Source organism: Henckelia pumila, chromosome 2 (genome assembly GCF_033568475.1).
Source record: "Henckelia pumila isolate YLH828 chromosome 2, ASM3356847v2, whole genome shotgun sequence".
NCBI classification, from domain to species: Eukaryota; Viridiplantae; Streptophyta; class Magnoliopsida; order Lamiales; family Gesneriaceae; genus Henckelia; species Henckelia pumila.
Genome location: NC_133121.1, coordinates 136,442,894 through 136,464,358, shown reverse-complemented (window position 1 = coordinate 136,464,358; position 21,465 = coordinate 136,442,894). Strand labels below are relative to the sequence as shown.

At 29.3% G+C, this 21,465-nt stretch overlaps 3 protein-coding genes across 4 annotated transcripts; all 3 read left to right on the top strand.

The window, feature by feature from the left end:
• The first annotated feature begins 2,091 nt into the window (after positions 1-2,091).
• LOC140877088 (uncharacterized) lies at positions 2,092-3,018 on the top strand. Of its 2 annotated transcripts, XM_073280598.1 has the most exons (3): positions 2,092-2,201; positions 2,290-2,377; positions 2,472-3,018. In XM_073280598.1, exons 1-3 carry the CDS (start codon positions 2,184-2,186, stop codon positions 3,002-3,004), a joined length of 639 nt encoding a protein of 212 aa, XP_073136699.1. In that variant the 5' UTR covers positions 2,092-2,183; the 3' UTR covers positions 3,005-3,018. The 2 variants fall into 2 exon arrangements, with proteins under 2 accessions (XP_073136699.1, XP_073136698.1); XM_073280597.1 differs by lacking the exon at positions 2,092-2,201 and having other exon boundaries at positions 2,238-2,377.
• A 7,576-nt stretch (positions 3,019-10,594) lies between these two features.
• On the top strand, positions 10,595-14,122 carry LOC140880621 (root phototropism protein 2). The gene is made up of 5 exons (XM_073285218.1): positions 10,595-10,803; positions 10,912-10,981; positions 11,599-11,976; positions 12,152-12,877; positions 13,460-14,122. Exons 1-5 carry the CDS (start codon positions 10,742-10,744, stop codon positions 13,937-13,939), a joined length of 1,716 nt encoding a protein of 571 aa, XP_073141319.1. The 5' UTR covers positions 10,595-10,741; the 3' UTR covers positions 13,940-14,122.
• A 4,171-nt stretch (positions 14,123-18,293) lies between these two features.
• LOC140878493 (pectinesterase/pectinesterase inhibitor PPE8B-like) lies at positions 18,294-19,319 on the top strand. Its single transcript, XM_073282094.1, has 2 exons — positions 18,294-18,543; positions 18,637-19,319. The coding sequence occupies exons 1-2, from the start codon at positions 18,294-18,296 to the stop codon at positions 19,317-19,319; spliced, it is 933 nt and encodes a 310-aa protein (XP_073138195.1).
• Positions 19,320-21,465: the final 2,146 nt, after the last annotated feature.

The following is a 21,465-nucleotide window of genomic DNA, read 5'->3' as shown; positions in this document are numbered from 1 at the left end:
TTTCATCTAAATAATTTAATTGATTTTATTAAGCATAAAACTAAAAAAAAATTAATAAAAAAATTAAAAATTCGATATCCATAATCAAACAGATCTTCTAACATTTTAGTATAAATTTAAATTGTAATAGAAGTTAGTTTTGTTAAAACTTTTTTCATCTTAAATTTTAATAAATCGTTAACTTTTTTATTATGAATAATATGAATATATACGTGTATATAAAATAATTTATTTTTATTATATCTCAATATATACATAATTAAATATTGTTTATTATATTATAATTATTTTTCTATATTTGAATTTAAATATCAATGTTTAATTATTTTTTTAATCCATTTTTAATATTTTCATTATCAATAATACATATATATACACATACGTATAAAAATATGGATATTAAAAAATAGAATTTAATTGATAAATCACATCGAAAGATTTGTATCGAAAGATTTATTTTTTTTCCAATTGGAATCCTCTCTTACACTCCCTCCTACATGCTACATGTTTAATTTAGATAAATAAATATGCTATACAATCTATTAATTGATTTATCAATTAATATCTCTTTCACATCTTACCTTTATTACAATAAAAAAATATCTAGTATTTATGAAAATATTAAAATATAATAAAAATTCTACTTTAAATAAATTTATACGTATGTGTATATATATGTATTATTGATAATGAAAATTTTGTTAGTCAACCCTAAATTTTGTAAAAGTGTGAGGCGTGTGCATAGATTCTAGGCTCTGCTATCGTGGCTTGACCAATGACTAAAACACATCGAGGTTGAGGCTCAACGGTTGTCGACAGAGACGAACCCGTTGAGCCTCGACCTCGATTTTGGTCACCAACTTTAAATGTATGGACAGTAAATCCAAGATGTTATTCATATTAGGTTTGTTGTCATGTTCGATAGCTCATATTTGGCTTCACAAGCTATCGATATTTTTTTATTGTAATAAAGGTAATATTTTTTTTTATATTTTAATATTTTCATAAATACTAGATATTTTTTTATTGTAATAAAGGTAAGATGTGAAAGAGATATTAATTGATAAATAAATTAATAAATTGTATAGCATATTTATTTACCTAAATTAAACATGTATGTAGGAGAGAGTATAAGAGAGGATTCCAATTGGAAAAAAAATAAATCTTTCGATACAAATCCGTTAAATTTCCATTTTTAATTCATTCTTTAGAAATTTAAATTTAAATCCACAAGGAAATTTGCCAATGAAATTATATACTCGTAATATGAATATATACGTGTATATAAAATAATTTATTTTTATTATATCTCAATATATCCATAATTAAATATTGTTTATTATATTATAATTATTTTTCTATATTTGAATTTAAATATCAATGTTTAATTATTTTTTAATCCATTTTTAATATTTTCATTATCAATAATACATATATATACACATACGAATAAAAATATGGATATTAAAAATAGATATTATTACAATGTACTCAGAGCATCTACATTGATGCATTATTTGGTGATTAATAACATCAATTAATGTTCATGCACCAATGTAGGTGCATGAATTATTAATCTGTTAGCCCAAAAATTCATACATATTAATCCCGTTATATATCATAAATAAATAAATAATAATAATATATATGTGATGTGTGTATAAAATTATTAATTAGTGTTGATATTAAATGAATGTGAGTGTGTATTAATAATAAGAATGTGATAATGTAATGAGTATGTGTCATATGGACCCCACGTTTTTTGAGGAGGTGGAAGATGTAATAATGGGGATTAATGAGTACCAATGTCGATGCCCTCAATATCATTTAATTAATTAAAATAAAATTTATTTAAACTAAATTTTTTTATTATATTTTAATATTTCCATAAATACTAGATATTTTTTTTATTGTAATAAAGGTAAGATGTGAAAGATTGTATAGCATATTTATTTACTTAAATTAAACATGTAGCATGTAGGAGGGAGTGTAAGACAGGATTGCAATTGGAAATAAATCAATCTTTCGATACAAATCCGTTAACTTTCCTTTTTTAATTCATTCTTTAGAAATTTAAATTTAAATCCACAAGGAAATTTGCCAATGAAATTATATACTCGTACTGTAAATTGTTCCTTAACCCAAACATATATACAGCACAACGTTAGGCTACCGAGATTCCAATGGAAAGCCCCAAATGTGTGAGTAATTTTGATTTATTAATTCCATGAAATTAATCAAAATCGCTTGGTGTTTTAATTTGATTGAATGTTGTTGCATCGCATGCAGCGTATTGTCGTGAAAGTGAACGGCGTGAGTTGCAGAGAGTATAAGAAGAGACTGGAGGAAGAGTTTATAAAACTTAATGTAGATGATGGTATGAACAACGATTTTAGTTTTCATAATTTTTTTGTTTTTTTTATTTTATCAATTGATTTGATTTTGGTTCAATTTTTTTTTTCTAAATGCAGTGGATTGTTCACTCGACAGAAATCTGGAAAAGAATCATGTTTCGGTCACAGGCAGATCAGTTGATTCAGATTTATTGCTGGAAACAATTGGAAGAACAAGGAGATACGCAGAAGTTGTTCAATTCACCCGGAACTCCGTGAGCAGCAAATCAAATGCTTACCCAAACGACACCGGAAAATGCCCACATGACACCGGAAATCCTTGCAACAACAGCGGCCACAGATTCGAAAAAGACGAAGAAGAGCATAAATGCGAGCCCTACCTGCCTCCACAGATCAACGGGAGGATTTGCAGAGATTTCTGGTGCAAACAGCACAAACAGAGACCCATTTTTCACGATAAAGTTCCTGCTAGTGCGAGTGCAGGAATGTTCGGAAATCCGTTTCACTTCGCCAATAATCCGTGGGAGCAGTATGGCCGCTATCCCGGATACGACCGGAGGACGCTGCCGCCTACCGCGTACGGCTTCGGTTCAGGTGGCTATATGCCTTGGTCGTCTGGCTTTTATGATTATGGTTTTCAAAGCTGGTGAATTCATGAATTCACTTGATATAAATGGTTTGGTACATGAGTGTTTTGGTACTTAAGACAAAACTCGATTTATTGCTCATCTTTGTTTCGTTCAATATTTGACTCAAGTTTTATAAATTTGTCATTTTCCTTAGTCAAGTGGTAATATAAGAGATAGTCTTGTACATGATCCAAGAATAGTGTTCTGAAATTATTTTTGCTGGAAATTTACATCCAGCTTGCACACGATAGATGTACGATTGGTGTGCATGAGTGATAAAGACTATTTAAGGAGTGTTTGCAATCACTAAAAAAAAGTGATTGTTAGCTTTTGGTTTAAAAAAATCAATTTAGATTATATGTTAGCTTATGCTTAACTTAATTGAAATTCAAAAGCTAGTCATGTGGTGATTATGATTCTTCAAAAGTGATTCTAATAAAAATGTCATTGTTAAATTCATTTTAATCACTTATTTATCAAACACTACCCAACTTTGATTTTTAGATTTCCACATTTGTTTTCAAACACTACCAACTTTTGATTTTTCTTAACTTTTTTATAATTTATAAATTAATCAATTCTACAAAATCACAATCTATTACAAACACTCTTTTAAACTATTTAAACTCATGCACACCAATCGTACGGATAAAGTATATATTGATAACATTGGTAAATTAGATCTTACATCCTTGCACACGATTGGGAAAATTTCATGCGCACCAATTTATTGATCTTACATGCATCATTTAAATAGTTTCCCTACATATAGCATGAAATTTTCCATATATACAGGTAAAGTATATATTGATAATATTGATAAATTAGATCTTATTTATATAGGCATCGACTATATAGGCATCGACATCGATTTTTTAAATATGTAATTGCCTTGTAATGTGAAATAGCTATTTCTTTTTCTCCGTCGCAATGGCTATTTATAATTTGATATCAACAACGGAAAAATCAGAGACATCCTTAGTCGGAGAAATTGGGCCCGGGACTTCGAATCAGTCTTAGGGCGGATTGACATTCTTCATGAGCCCGAATACTCCAGCTGCAGAATCGAGCTTGCCCAAACCATCGCAATTTTATTGGTGATCGATGACACTTTTCTTTTCTTTTCTTTTTTTCTTTTTCTTTTTTTTTTGGGGGGAAAGAGATCCGTGACACTTTTTGACATACATGAGAAATGGAGGAGATTTAATAGTAGATGATTCATAGTTCATTTGGAATCAATGTCTTAAATTTGAAATGAAATTTCGAGTTGATCAAGATGTAGTTGCAACAAACCTCTTCTTCCAACCCAGAAGAAACAAAATAAATGGATGACTTCATCCTCTTCACAAATCCAATTAAAAGTGTTGAGGTGTAATAATTATTTCTGGCGGGTAGAGTAATCGAACCATAGTGCTTGGGTGGATGTATAGTTTAAAAAATTTGAGTTACACCATTACACCAGCTATAGTTTTTGATCTGATTGTAAGCGTTTGATCATAACATAAAGTCCACGGTTAATTTCCTTTCAAAATCATCTTTTTTTAAAAAAAAATTTTATTACTGTAATTAGGATAGATGTTAGATTGATCAATTCGATTAAATAATTTTTTTTTATTTGAAAATGAGGTGATCTTGAAGCAATGGAAAGTGTTCTCACATGGCTATGTACAATACCACTTATGGCATATGCTAGGAAGTCCTAACGCGAGAGGAGTGTATCAACTCTTTTTTCACGAAATTGATATGTAAGATCGTTTTGGAAGAATTTTTATATGTATAAAAAAAAAGAATGGGTTTGATTTATTTTTAATTTTAAAAAAATTCAAACATTTTTTAAATATGGACGCACATAGATACACAAGGAAAAGATAACCAAGCGGTGCTATGTTTGAATATTGTTCACAATAAGCAAAAACTTTCCAAATAGATAAAAAGATGTCACAATATCCGTAATGGATCTATATTTGAATAAGTATTTTTAGCATAAATATTAACGTTTTTTCATGGATCGAGTTGAATATGATATTTATTTTATAAAATTAATCCGTGAGACCAATGACGAATCCAAGAATTGTATCAAGGGGGCAAAAAACCAAAGAATAAACAAAGATATATCTATATATGTATAATTATCGATAAAAAATAAAATAAAATAACAAAATATAAATAATATTTTATAATTTCATATCTAACTTGCAATATCTTTACAAGTTGAAATTTTCAGAAAATAATTAATAATAACTATATTCGACAAAATAAGAAATAGATATCTCTTTTAATATAATTGTAATTAAATTATCATTCAAAAATCTATTTTCTCTTTGATCAATTGATGCTAACTTGGTTGAAGTACAGACAAAAAGAAATAAAAATGAATTAAAATGATAAAGAAGGAAGATAATTTCTTTTCACTCTTCAAACTTGGATTAGTGGTTAATAGTACATGGATTTGAATGATATTTTACTATTTTACTAATAATTATTTATGTGTACAATTTTTTAAAAAACTAAATGCATTTTTTTTTTGACATAATAATTTAAGGGGGCAGCTACTCCCTTGTCCCTACGTAGAGCCGCCACGGCGTGAAACCATGTCATTGAAGTTTTTGTGTTGAATCTTATAAATAAAATTCTATATATATAATTTTTCCTTTGAATGAGTTGTTCACGTTTGGGCCTTGACTGGGCCTTTTGTTAATGATCACACTGGATGAATCAAAATCAATTCTGGTACCAATATTCTGTCGACATTTCAATTATTACACCGACAACTACTGATCCCCACTTGTTATCAATCATACATTCCATCTGAACTTAGAAACCCAACTAACTACTCAAACCTAATTTCCACTTTATATTGTTCTAAAGTTGGTTGAGATCATTCGAACACAACTTACAAGCTGTTTTGGAGAGCTTATAAGTTCAGCCAAACACTCACTTAGTTTTCCCCCAATAATCCCGATCCGAATTCCGAATGAGAAATCGTGAACAAATCGCTATTTATCTGGATAAAAAAAGTGTGACAAAAAAAAAGATTGAAAATTGGAAAAAAAGAAAAACCTCAAATAATGATGTTTTGTTAGCAAAAAGCCCATATGATGATCATAATCAAGAAAGGGGGGCGGACCACCAAAAGGGTGTCAAGGTTATTACATAGACAAGAGGATTGGACCAAATGGTGGGGGCACTGAAACAAACTAGATTTGACACCAATAATAAATTTATATACCATGAAAAGGAAATTTGGTTAAGTTATATCCACAATCTGATAATTAGAGCATGACCACTTGGAAAGGGGACCAAAGAGTTATTGAGTTTTTAGCTCAAAGATCACTTTCCATTCCAGCTTGAACTTGTCCTTTGGTCTTACTTTCACAATCCCTATGTTGCTGTCACGAAAACCCTTATCCTTTTTTGGGTAAATGATCATATACAAGTACTTTACTAGGGCTATTTAGATATACATGAATTTTGTTTTTGCGTAGTGGCATGTAAGTTAAATTACTCAATGTAGATATACTTCGCAATCACGCACGTTGAATTGGTAAGAGTATTAATTTGTAGTAGATTAATATTTATATACCGAGTTTATGCAAGTGTTTGAATAGTATTTATTGTTCAATATATAGAAATTAAGAAGTTTTAAGTTGAATATTCACTACTGTCTTTTACGTAAAATATTGTATGATTGGCATTATTTTGAAGATAGGTGCTATCTTTGACATAAGAGGAACTTTAGTAGCTTTCCTCCGAACCTATCTACTTGCCTGATGGATTACGCATCCCACGAGGAAATTATAAATGACAAATCATAATCAGATGGAGACTCGAATGCAATTCACGCACCAAAAAAAAAGAAAGAAAGAGATTGCATATACAAATTTAATCCAACTTGGGGTAAAAATTAAATTGGAAAATTTAATATATATATATATATATACCTATACGTATTTTAATATATATATATATACCTATACGTATTCAATTTCGATTCTTGATTTTGTAATGATTCATGAGCCTAGCAGAAATAATAAAAAAATTAATAATACATTAATGGATTATTGCATCAGCATGGATACCTCCACGAGATTGAGTTTTGAGTCGTGACAAATGTACTATTATATGTATTAATTAATTAATAAATAAATAAATATATATTATCTATCTCTTGGAAATACAAGGAAAGATAAGGGTGGGGCCCGGATGACAAGAAAATTGGAGACTGGGGATGACGTGGGATGCGGGCGACCAAGATTTTATGTGGTGGAGTGGTAGGAGAATCTGGACCAATTGTTTTGAGTGGCTGAATCTCATCCACTTCCCACAAAGACTCCCTCCCCACTCTTCGGGTCAAAACCCCATTACTCCAATCACAACCCTTGTCTTATTTTTCCGGCCATTGCCTCTGTTTTATTGCTTTTTAGGAATTTTTTTTCATTTTTTTTAATAAAATTTTGAAATTTTAAGAAATTAAAGCTGAGAATTGTATCCTAAAAGCTCTTTCAAATACTACCTACGTCTTGTAAAATTTATGTCATTTCCATTTATATCCTCTACCGGATTACACTTAAGGGTGTATGAGTTACACACACGTAGATTTTAAATTTGAGACAGAAAAATATTTTGAGCTATATTTTATATTTGAAAAACACTCTATGTTCATTGCTTTCGAATCAATTTGAACGCGTGTTTTCATAATTTGCATTCTTCTTTTGTCATTAACCAAATAAATCGTAAACCGGCTGAAAGCGTTCAAACTCGGTAATCTAATTTTACATGTAAGATAGGATCTTTTTAAAAAATAATAAAAATAATAGCCGACCACATTGTCAATTTGGTCTGAAAATTGACTTTGAGATTTTTGACATTGATTTTGAAGGTATATGAGCTTTTGGATCGTTTTAATTACCATGGAGATTTTTGCAATATATTCCAAAATGTACGGGAGCTTTAATTTATATATATAATTTTTTTAAAAAATTAATTTATATATTTTATTTTACCCATTTTCTAAATAGTTGTTTCGTACAAAACAATGATATGACAAACGGTCTGTATACCTACAAGAAGTTTAAGAAATACTTTGATAAATTTTTATAGAATTACCCAATTTTTATAATCTCTTTGAATGTTTATTTTAATAATCTAATAAATTTGATAGAATACAATGCTCACACTAAACATAATACACCCTTTTTTAAAATGAAAATAATAAGATATTTTAATTCTACTTGATTGATGATTTATTTTTCGGAATGAGATATTTGATTGACGATCGTAGAGATGATCGATCGAGAATTTAAGTTTTAAAAAATCGAACACTAACCTATATAATAAATGTATATTTGATTGGATATTGAATTGTAATTTAGTTGAATCTACCTTGAGTGCATCATCTTTGAGTTGGATTAAGTGATCAACATCGTAGATGTAGAGCACAAAATAAGAAGATGCCATTAATTACAAAAATGACATTCTCAAAAATTACAAATGGTTCTTTATATTTTTTTTTTGGGTTCATTTCATTTTTTATAATTTTTCAAATTAATTTATTATTTGAAATTTTTTTATTTTTTCCATTAATTAGTTGTAATTAATATTTATAATAAACACGAAATGAAAATACTGAACAAGATCATCACAAAAAAGTGCGTAATATAATTTTATATTTAATAATACAATATATAATTATCAATATATATTATAAAATTTATTTTAAGCTTCTCGAATTAATTCAGTCTAATAATATATTATGCAATTATTTAATTAATTATATACATATATATATGTATATATATATATATGTCTGTACGTGTTTGAAAATGAAAGAAATAGAAAAACAGGGTATTTGATTAGGGGAGTGTTATTTACACTCCAAAAAGTGTTAATAACACTCCACCTCATATAATCAATCAATTGTTAGACAAATATGCCCTTACATATACTTTCTTAAAATTATATATACTTTTCTTAAATTATGAAATCTTGATTATCTAACAAAAAAATAAATATAAAACATTTCTACATTAACGACTAAAATTTTATTTTAAAACAATAACATTAATATTTTAAAAAATTGCCATATTTTTTATAATATACAAATAAAATATTTTTTATTATATAAAAATAAAATATAAAATAACAAAAAAATTATACGGAGGTACATAAAATATTGGATAATTTTTTTATTCAAGATATGTAAAATTCTGAGATGTTTAAATTTTGATCTTCAAAAATTTTCTAATATAACATGATAATAAACAAGATATATCTAAATTATACTATTTAAAATCTTAGAATAATTTTTTTCTAAAAAAATTAATGTATCATAATTTTTTTTAATTTTTAATTAATTATATTTTAAATATAAATTTGATCATATGCCATATAAATTTTATTTAATTTCAGTAGTTAATTTGACTAATAGAATTTTATATTTTCGTTGAGAAATTGATATAGGTCATTCGGTTTTTTAAACATATCTTCTTATTTTTTTTAATTTAACTGGATTATAATTATTTAAAAATTTAAATATGCCAAATATATCATTTTTAAGATAATATTTATATTGTACACATTTTAAATATTCAGTCTTTCTATTTTATTATTGGAATTAAAATTTGTGCATGTTGTTGAACATGCATGAACAAATTTTATTTAGATGGAAAAACAATCGATACTTTATATATTTAAACATGCTAAATATATAATTTAATTGAAAATATATAAATTTAATTTTTTTAAAAGAAAAACGTTATTCTATGATTTAAAATATAATGTAAATATATATTTTATTGTCATGTTAGATTAGCAAATTTTTGGTACTTTTATATTGAATAAAAAAATAACCAAAATTTTATATGAATTTTTGGTACTTTTATATTGAATAAAAAAATAACAAAAATTTTATATGCATCGATATAATTTTTTTTATTTTTTATTTTATTTTTATTTAATAAATTTTTTTTATTTTATGTCATAAAAATATGGCAATATATTAAAATATTAAATTTTTATTTGATTTTTAAAATAAAATTTAATGTAGAAAGATTTTATGTTTATATGTTTTTTAAATAATCAAGATTTTCATAATTTAAGGAAAGTATATGCAAGGGTAAATTTGTCTAAAAATTGATTAATTATATGAAGTGAAGTGTTATTAATACTTTTTGGAGTGTAAATAACACTTCCCATTTGGTTATATATATTTAAAGGAAACGAGTTGAACAAGGTTTTTGACATTAGATATTGCAAAAATAAAGCTATAAAATTAATCTTTAAATCGAAATTTAATATGATAATACTCGAATAATTGCGTGGGATCATAATGTGAAGACATGACATGCAATGAAATAGATATTTGAAAATGCATCTAAAATAACTAATTGTAAGATAATAAAATTTTAAGTAAAATTTGTATACTAATTATGAGAAGACAAGATTTACTACTAAAATCACATGACAAGTTTTCTTCTTGACAAAAAAAAAAAAAAATACTTGCCACGGGGAGAGGGTACAATAGTGATTGGAATCTTTTTTCACTCGAAAACAACGTAAAAAGTTACGGATTTAAACCTGTATATTCACCAACAAGGCTGCTGCATTTATCAAAAGTTGTCTCCAAAGAAGCCAAAAAGTTTTATATAAAAAATGGGGGTGTGATTGGAAAATGATACTTCAAATTAAAATTACTTTCTTTATATATAACCATTCAAGCTCTCTTAATCATCTGAAATTCTTGGGTTGGATTTCCCTTGGATGGCTACTACCATCAAAAGCAATAGTAGAGTTTCGCTTGCAATGGAGAGAACTGGGCAGTGGTAAGTTTGCAAACATTCCTTACTCGAAACTCGTGGGATTCTTTTGTGTACTGTTTCTTTTTTGCTACTTTTTGCTGTTTATCTTATGTTCATCTGTTATGAATACAGGGTGTTATCTCAAGAAATCCCTACAGATGTCATTGTTGAGGTTGGGGAAGCCAACTTTTCTCTTCACAAGGTACCAAGATTTCGCTTCTTTTTCACCAGTTTGTTTTCCCTTCATTCTTCCTCTTTCGCAGTTTATGTTCTGTAATGGGTTCTGTTTCTTGGAAACTTTATTTGTCTGAAAGATTTTTAGATGTAATAGTTTGATACAAGTTTAAATTTTGTTACTTTTTAGTGTATGAATGATGTGATATCGCATGAAAAGTAGAAACTCAAGAGCGACGGATTTATCTGTATTGGCACATCAATATGTTGGCTGAAGCGGTTGCTTTTATGAAATCATTCAATGATCTTGAGACAACCCAAATTTTGTGACAAAATGGAAATGATCAGTTTCACATTTTTAAGCCAATTTTCAAGAACATGACTTTGTATGATATTCTACGCTATCCATTCAAGATGAAAGCTTTGAAAACGCTATTGAGTTCTTTTGAAATGTGAAACTATTGTTCATCCAACTTACACGAGCTCGATTTTCAGCGAAAATGTCTATTAATTGTCAGTATGTTAGGCCAGAGATCATGGGTTTGGAATTATTTGCGTGCGATTCAGATGAAAGCATGTTTCTAACTAGATCCGATTCCCAAATGTTACCATGATGTATCTAATCTAGTTTTTCGGGTGTGGCAGTTCATGCTTGTAGCTAAGAGCAATCACATACGGAAGCTGATAATTGAATCTAAAGAAGCAGATCTAACAAGAATAAACCTCTCGGACATACCGGGAGGACCTGAAATCTTCGAGAAAACGGCCAAATTTTGCTACGGTGTGAACTTTGAGATCACCGTGCACAACGTGGCAGCCCTGCGATGCGCAGCTGAATATCTTCAAATGACGGATAAGTATTGTGACGGTAATCTTGCTGGGAGGACCGAGGATTTCTTGTCCCAAGTGGCTTTAACAAGTTTGTCTGGTGCTTTGGTGGTGCTAAAATCCTGTCAAAATCTTCTACCTATGGCAGAGGACCTCAAGATTGTTCAGAAATGCGTCGAAATCGCCAGTGCCAAGGTATCTTTTTTTAATCAAAAGCTATTACCTTCAGAAATTTGATTGATTTTATGACATGTATGATCAAATAATAGGAGACTGCTTGATCTGCTATGTGAAAGTTTGTTTCTTTAGTTATTAGATCCTGTATGCTAGTTGACTAAAATATGGTATATATGTATATTTTATCTCATAGGCTTGCGTTGAGGCGAATTTTCCTAGCCGTTCTCCCCCGAATTGGTGGACGGAGGAGCTAACGATTCTAGACATAAATTTCTTTCAAAAGATAATTGCAGCGATGAAGTCTAGAGGAGCAAAGGGACTTACTTTAGCCAGTGCTATAATTACATATTCCGAGAGAAAACTTAGCGATCTTGTTCGCGACCACTCTGGAAATGGCGTGAAATCATCCGATCCTGGAGACTCTGATGCGAAAACCCGCCAACGGGAACTCCTTGAATCTATAGTGGCCATCTTGCCCTCGGATAAATCCGCCTTCCCCATAAATTTCTTGTGCTGTCTCTTAAGAACTGCCATTTTCTTGAAAGCTGCTAATAGCTGCAAAAACGAGCTGGAAAAGAGGATATCGATCATCCTGGAGCACGTGACCGTGGATGATCTTTTGGTCGTGTCATTTACATATGATGGCGAGAGGCTTTTCGATCTTGAGAGCGTGAGGAAGATCATATCTGGATTCGTGGAGAAAGAGAAGAGTGTCGCGGTTTTTAATGCCGGCGATCTTCGAGAAGTTTGTTCGACAGCTATGCAGAGAGTTGCCAAGACTGTTGATGCTTATCTCGGGGAGATTGCTACATATGGTGATCTGAGTATTTCGAAATTTAACGGGATTGCGAATTTAGTGCCGAAGTCAGCAAGAAAGGTGGATGATGATCTTTACCGGGCTGTTGATATTTACTTGAAGGTCAGAACAATTCAACACTTCCAGTGGCTGATCCCATTTTTTTTTTTGCTGCATTCCTTGTGCATATATGATTTTACTCGAAGTTTGTTTATCGTTCTAAGGTAGTGTTTGGGAGAGCCTCTAGGAAGCATTCCTCAGGTTTTCGTCATTAAAATTTCACAAAAGTTCAACATTTTGTTAAAAAAAAGAGCATCATGAGATTTTAGGAAGCACTTTTCTAATTTAAAACTGTTCATCTTGAATCGAGGAAGATAACTACAATTTCGTGAGAGATCTAGGATAGTCATATGGGGCGATATATGCGAGTGAGACGAGGCAACTGAAAAGATTTTGAGGCTATATGCCAACATATATTGTTTTGGTCATCTTTTGGATTTGCACTTACATTCAACGGTGTTTTACCAAAAGATGCCAATAGGGAATGGAGCATAAAGGACGTGTCTTCCTGTGATGATCAATATTTGAGATAGAACATGTTAGGGATTCTTATTACATGATGATTATTGATTAACCATTAGGCATAATCCTAGCTAAGGATTCATTCATCTTCTCTTTGTTGACTGTTGCTACTGGTGATTCTAGGCTCACCCACAACTAGATGAAATCGAGCGGGAAAAAGTTTGCAGCGTGATGGATGCACTCAAACTATCCTATGAAGCACGAGTCCACGCATCACAGAACAAGCGCTTGCCGGTCCAAATAGTCCTACATGCCCTCTACTACGATCAACTTAAGTTAAGAAGTGGCACAGATGATCACAAGATGCCGGATGCGGCGACCACAAGAAATCAAATACAAGCGGATGTATCATTAGCCAAAGAGAACGAAGCGTTGAGGACCGAGCTGCTCAAAATGAAAATGTACATCGCGGATATGCAAAAACCAGCTGTAGGGACTACATCATCTAAAGCGAGTGCGAAGAAGCCCACGTTTTTCTCGTCCATGTCGAAAACACTCGGAAAATTGATCTCATTCAAGCATGGATCAAAGGATACTTCGAATATCGAAGATGGAGCAGCTGATTTCACCAAGCCTAGAAGGAGGAGGTTCTCTATTTCTTAGGCCTGGGAACGTTTTATTCACTTTATTTTTTTTCCACTTTATAGTCTTATGATATGGATTGTGCTTGCATGTTGAAACTATGTGAAGGGGTTTGATGTGTCTGTTTGCTTATATGGATGAGACATCAATGTATAAACTATTTGGCTTGCCCTCTTCTGGGATGTGGATCAACTGTTTTTGTTATCTGCAGAATATTTGCCGGAAATCTCGACGAAGTAGAACTCTACCCCGTACCGGTGGGGTGATTATCATGTTCTTCTGATAATATCATATTTATACATTAATTCATTTCTATTTTCAATTTGGAAGTGTTCGAATTTGGCAGAAAACTTCTGCCAGAATTAACTGATGCTTTATTTTTTTTGGAATTTTATGTGGAATTATTATTAATTATTACATGTTTTGGAATGTAAATTTAATTAATGATATATATGTATATAATATTCATTATGAATATGAATGTAAATATACGTGTTGATTTTAATCACAGTATATTCAGGTAAATAAGAATTTATATTTTGTGTAAGATTTAATTTATGTTTTTTTTTATTAATTTTAAAGTTGGAACTTGGAATGGTATGTTGATTTGGAAAGCATATATTGTGATATGATAAATCATGAGATTGTTATGATAATTGACATTATTTTTAAATAACTGGAATTTTGTAAATCAAATTATGAAATATTATCTTTGCTAATACAATGTATAATATTGTACTGGAAATAAATGATTTTATTTTTGAAATGCTGAAATTTTGTGATTGTATAAAACAACTAGCACACATTTTATTTATTAATTTTGAAGGTTGATTTTTAATTATTTTGGAAAACAAAGGTTGTATGAATGTATATTATTGTAAATTATAATTTATACCCTTTAGTTTTAGAGTTGGAATGGTAGGTTAATTTGAAAAACATATATTGTGGTATGTGCACCGTTGAAAAAGTTGTATTTAAATGTTTGGTAAATTAGTTACATTTTGTTAACATATATTTTGTGTTTTAAATGTTATTAATTAATTATTGATATATTTTTTTTAAAATTTAAGATTTGCACATTTGAAAAAGTTGTATGTTAAGTTTATAATATTTTTATTATCGTTTTATAAAAATATTTGATAAATTAAAAAAAATTACGAAATTTAAATATATGAACGTATATATAATATGATTGAACTTCTGCCGGAATTAACTCTTTTTTTAAAATTTTATGTGGAATTATTATTCATGTTTTGGAATGTAAATTTAATTAATGATATATACGTATATAATATTCATTATTAATATGGATGTAAATATACGTGTTGATTTTAATTACAATATATTATGATAAATTATAATTTATATTCTGTGTAGGATAATTTATGTTTTTTTTTGTTAAATTTTAAAGTTGGAATGGTCTGTTGATTTGAAAAGTATATATTGTGATATGATAAAATATGAGATTATTCTAACAATTGACATCATTATTCTTAAATCATTCGAATTTCGTAAGTCAAATTATGAAATATTATCTTGGTAAGTTTTACACTGTATAATATTGTGCTGGAAATAAATGATTCTGTTTTTGGAATGCTGAAATTTTATGATTGTATAAAACAAGTGGCACATATTTTATTTATTTTGAAGGTTGATTTTTAATTATTTTGGAAAGCAAAGATTATGAATGTATATTATTGTTTGTGGAGTAATCATTTTTTCAAATCTATTTTGTTCTTTAATTTATTTCTTAGACATAAATTTGAATGATTCTTTTTTTTTTTTATGGTTTGATTAACTTTTGTGTATTTTATGAAATTTTAGGAATGTGTTACGTCTTATTGGTCGAAAGAAAAACTTGGGACATAATTTATAATTTCACCCAAGATTTCTAGATAACAAGGATCGCCTCTGCCTACAATAAAGATGGTTTTTTTTAAAAAAAAACATACAACAAAGAATACTGGAGTAATTCCACTGCGATGGACTCATGAACTATTTACATGAAAAGAATAAAAAATTGGCTCAAGATAATTAAGTTGAGCTAAAGCCTAAAAATGACATATCACCAATCAGATCACAAACTTGAGCCAATGGATGAGTGATGACCCATCTCGTTCAACGAGCATTGATCCAATTATAACCTCTACTCTTTCTACAGCCCATCACAAAATATGAAGACTAATGGGGCTGTTTTGCATAAAATCCATCAACTCCAAAAGATTTAATTGGTTCCATTAAAACTCATTACAAGATGACCCAATATCTTGACTTAACATCACCCTCTAACTGCCCCCGATGTCAAGACCCAATTGTATAAAAGATAAATATATAAACAAACATTAATTTATCTTTTAAATTCCATATCTCCTCAAATGTCTACATTTCATTCACAATGTTTCGTATTTTTTTGCGTTCAAAAATTACAATTTTTTGTATTGGAAGCTAGACAATTGTCCATTTATACAAGATAGAAGAGTTTAAATCACACATGCATATAAATATATACATTAATTATTGATCAATCTGTTGAAAAACTACAAATAATTTATGATAGTTTTTCAGAAATGGGCAACCTATACTTACAACTATTCTCGAAAAAATTATAGTATGTCTGCACTTTAAAAATAATTAATAAATAATACTGAAATTAAATTGCAAGTCGATTTAATCAATTAGTGTCACGAAATACATGTTCTTCAAAACTTCAACAATGTTCAAGCATGGAAAATAAAATAAACGCCCATGCATTAATTAGCCAATGAATTAAACCGGACATACACACATATAGACACACACGTACACTGTATATAGTTCAGCCATGCTTGCACAAACTGTTTAATGATACATTTAATTCATGAATTTAATTTAGTAAAAGATTAAAAAAACTTATATAATATAATATGAACAGAATTTGAGAATCAGGTTGGAATTTTAAAAAAACTTATATAATATTTTTTTTGTGGGTAGTAAAACATATTACAAAATTAAAAGATTTTATTGATAAAATATTAATGCTTCCTCTAATAGTAACGAAATGGAGCGAGAGTGTAATAATTAAAACACCGGAACGTAACCTGAGCACGTTCTGGTGCAGAGCCATTGTTCCAATATATATATTAAGAAAACTTATCATAATGATTTGTTACTATTTATTTTTCCATCTTCATCGTTATACAGAAAGAGGAAATCAAGGCAATAAAAATTGATGTTAATACATATATGTATTTTTGGGGCTACACAAAAAAATTTCAGCCATTGAAAAACATCCCAAACCTTTCAACTATTCTCAGAGAAAGGAATTGAAGGCAGTAAATAATTGAACATAAAAATGGTTAATTAGCTTTAACTATAATTGGGTATCAATTATTATTATTATTTTTAAAAATCCCTTATAACTAATTTTACAAACCAATGACTTGAAAATGCAACAGATTATTATTACCCGGTCTACTCTCTCATTTTTGTAAAGATTTTAATTTATACCTATACATTTATCTACATGTTTTATTATTTCACTAGTGTAACTTTTTTCCATCAATCGAACTTCCATTCAAATTAAGAAAACTAGCTAAACGATGAATTGAAAATAATTGAACATAAAAATGGCTGCTTTAAACAATTTGGTATCAATTATTATTTGTTTTAAAAAAAACCTCAATTACTAATTTTACAAATGAATTACTTAAAAATGTTGAACCTGGTCTCTATCTGTTCTTTTCTTTTTTTCTTTCTTTGTTCTTTTTTTAAAAAAAGAATATGTCTTCTAGCTTAATTTACACCTATACATTATTATCTACATATTCTATTATTTCACTAATGTAACCTTTTCCATCAATGTAACTTTCGTTCAAATAAAGGAAAACTAGCTAAACCAATGGAATAGACATGAACCTTAACCTTGTTGAGATAATTAGTTTGCCTATATAAATCCATGCAACAATTCATTAGTTCCTATCACATTATATGCTTATTAGTTTAATTTATTGAAGTTCAGCCCTGTAGCTTGTACTGTGAATTAACAACTTGAGTACGTAGCAGCTGAAGCAGTGAAGAGCAATTAAAGTATCTGATCAATTCGAAAGGTTAAGTAATATTTATATCTGTGTTTGTTCATAGTTAAACTTAACATTTCATTCTGACATACAAATTTTCGATCTTAGTTCAATTTTTGTTTGAGTTTTTAATTTTAGTACTAGTGTATATTAATTCGTCTAAAAAAATTTAACTTAAGCATGCATATTATTTATAACAATATATATTGTTAATTAACATGCATGAAGCAATCATGAAATCAATCAAGATTAATCTACTTTGCATTACGGTTACCCTCGTCTGCGTGATGATCATCAACCGTGCATCGGCACAATCGATGATGACTTTGATCGTGTCGAAAGACGGACGCGGAAATTTCAAGACAATTGCTGAAGCCGTTGCCACAGCTCCGAACAACAGTCCCCAAAGGACTGTCATCGAAATAAAAAAAGGTGTTTATTACGAAAACATCATTGTTAGCAAAGAAAAAACTAATTTATGTTTCGTAGGTGATGGAATGAACTTCACCATAATATCTGGTCATAAAAACGCAAACATGAGCTTGAGAACTTGGCAGACAGCAACTGTTCGTAAGTTTCCTTTATTTTTTTTTTAATATATTTTTTTGTTTCCAACTATATATTGTATAAACTTAATAATTCGGTTAATTTTCGTTGTTTCAGAAATCAGAGCAGCTGGATTCATTGCAAAATATATAACCTTCGAAAACACAGCGGGTCCAGAAATGCAACAAGCTGTTGCTCTGAGCAGCCACGGCCACCACTCAGCCTTTTACAGATGTCGGTTCAGCGGGTATCAAGACACGTTGAATCCTCAGTATTATACCCAATTTTACAGGGAATGCAAAATTTATGGTACCGTAGACTTTATATTCGGCAACGCAAAAGTTCTCTTCCAAAACTGTCGCATCTACGCATGCAAGGCATTACCGGAGCAATCAAACACCATCACCGCACAAGGCAGAGAGGCGGCAAATGAGGATACCGGCACTGTTATGCAGAATTGCAACTTTTCAGGGACAGATGATTTGAACGTGAAGACATATTTAGGGCGACCATGGAAAAGTCATTCCAGAACGGTCATCATGCAAAGTCTTCTGGAAAAACTGATCGATCCAAAGGGATGGCTGGAGTGGCCAGGAGTTAAAACATTTGACAATGTGTATGATGTGGAATTCGATAACCACGGACCTGGTGCTGCATTAAGTTATAAAAACCAGAGAGCTAACTGGTCGCACATTATCTACGACAGAGCTGAGGCCGTCAAGTTTACGGCCAGAAACTTCATTGATAGTGAAAATTGGATTAAATCCACTGGAATTCCATATTACCCGGACTTGTTGTAACTTTTTTTTAATTTGTTTCCTTCCTGATATATATAGATATATATTCAATTTGTGATACGTAATGTGCAGTATGCTATGATCATCTTAATATTATTTCTTCCATGCAACTACGACATTGATTTGTTTTGGTCAATATATATATATATATATATATATATATTTAAAGATGAAATATGACTGATGGACTTAATTAATCTGATATAAGTCATCATTTTGTGTGAAAAGCACCTCGAAGATAATACAATATTGGTATTGGGTATATCTAAAAAAGAAAATAATAAAGTTGGTATATATAGTTAATTTTAATTAGAATCAACATATTTCACAAAAAAAAAATAAAAAATTACCATATCTTGAATCTTGCACAAATTAATGATATCGGCCCCAAATAAATGACATCAATCCCTTTGATTTTATAAAGATGCACTATAATATAACATCTTTTTAATATTAATTAATTCCACCAGATTTGGTGTTTTAAATGCCATCTTACATATATAAAATACTCCCTAATACAAACATTTACATGTATCAAAAAAAAGAAAATAGACCATATAAATATATATATATATACACATACGAGTAGAGAAAAATGTCTTGTCCTCCGATCACACAAATCTTTCTCATCCTTTTCTTTTTCACACAAGTTATGTGCATGTCGATCAGCAACAAAAATGTTGCTTTGATACAGCAAGTGTGCCAAAAAACACATAATTATAGCGTGTGTGTTTCTTCTTTAAGATCCGATCCCCGTAGTCTCAATGCCGACTTGAAAGATCTTGTAGTGATTATGATGGACTTGACATTAGTCAATGCAATCAAAATCCCAAAAATCATCGAAAAATTAAACAAAACCGCTTCTGATCCAATTATCATATCATGCTTTGACGGATGTAGTACCTTTTATGATATACATACAGGAGGTCTCCAAAAGGCAATACATGCGTTTGAGTTGAATTCTTATATAGAATCGTATGAGTTTCTTGGTGTTACTGAAATGGCACCGAGAGATTGTGAGGACCTTTTTTTCGAACCACCGACACGCAAGTCTCCATTGACAACTACCAATGCCTACATGCTTTCTTTGATTAAAATTGCAGAAGACATTCTATCGATTTTCATGAAGCACAAGTCACTATGACTTTATTTAATCATGTGATCGATCTTAATGTTATTTTAAGTTTTGAACTTTACATTATTTTATTTACGATTTTTGTTTGCAACTCCTGTATTTCTGAATCTTATTTTAAGTTTTGATCGATCTTTAATGTTGTTTTAAGTTTTGGAAGTTTCGATTATTTTTATTTATAAATTTTGTTTGCAACTCCTCGTATTATTTTAGATAATACTGATATTTTAATTATTGTGTTTAAAAATATTTTATGGAATAAATTAATTGTTGTGAATAAAATAATAAAGAATATTTCGAAAATATTCTTTTTAGTGTAGAGTTTAGAGTTAATGATTGGAGATGAGTATTGTATTTGGTGTAGAAATTATACTATTTTTTGAAGTTAGTGTTATACTAAGATAGCGTAATGAGTTGAAAGATGACCTTGTTAAACGAAAATAACATCTTATAATGATCAAAATAAATACAGTCCATACAGTCAAATGTAGGAGAATCTTAAATTTGGCCAGATAGGACTTTTTTTTTTTTAAAAAAAAAAATAGCCGACCACATTGTCAATTTGGTTTGAAAATTGACTTTGAGATTTTTGACATTGATTTTGAAGGTATATGAGCTTTTGGATCGTTTTAATTACCATGGAGATTTTTGCAATATATTCCAAAATGTACGGGAGCTTTAATTTATATATATACATATATATATATATGTATGTATATAATTTATGTATTTTATTTTACCCATTTTCTAAATAGTTGTTTCGTACAAAACAATGATATGACAAACGGTCTGTATAACTATAAGAAGTTTAAGAAATACTTTGATAAATTTTTATAGAATTACCCAATTTTTATAATCTCTTTGAATGTTTATTTTAATAATCTAATAAATTTGATAGAATACAATGCTCACACTAAACACAATACACCCTTTTTAAAAATGAAAATAATACGATATTTTAATTCTACTTGATTGATGATTTCTTTTTCGGAATGAGATATTTGATTGACGATCGTA

Coding starts and splice junctions, on each gene's coding strand:
- LOC140877088 (XM_073280597.1), top strand. CDS start 2,269: ATGTTGTTGCATCGCATGCAGCGTATTGTCGTGAAAGTGAACGGCGTG. Junction 2,378..2,471: donor AAAACTTAATGTAGATGATG/GTATGAACAACG, acceptor TTCTAAATGCAG/TGGATTGTTCACTCGACAGA.
- LOC140880621 (XM_073285218.1), top strand. CDS start 10,742: ATGGCTACTACCATCAAAAGCAATAGTAGAGTTTCGCTTGCAATGGAG. Junction 10,982..11,598: donor CCAACTTTTCTCTTCACAAG/GTACCAAGATTT, acceptor CGGGTGTGGCAG/TTCATGCTTGTAGCTAAGAG. Junction 12,878..13,459: donor CTGTTGATATTTACTTGAAG/GTCAGAACAATT, acceptor TGGTGATTCTAG/GCTCACCCACAACTAGATGA.
- LOC140878493 (XM_073282094.1), top strand. CDS start 18,294: ATGACTTTGATCGTGTCGAAAGACGGACGCGGAAATTTCAAGACAATT. Junction 18,544..18,636: donor TTGGCAGACAGCAACTGTTC/GTAAGTTTCCTT, acceptor TCGTTGTTTCAG/AAATCAGAGCAGCTGGATTC.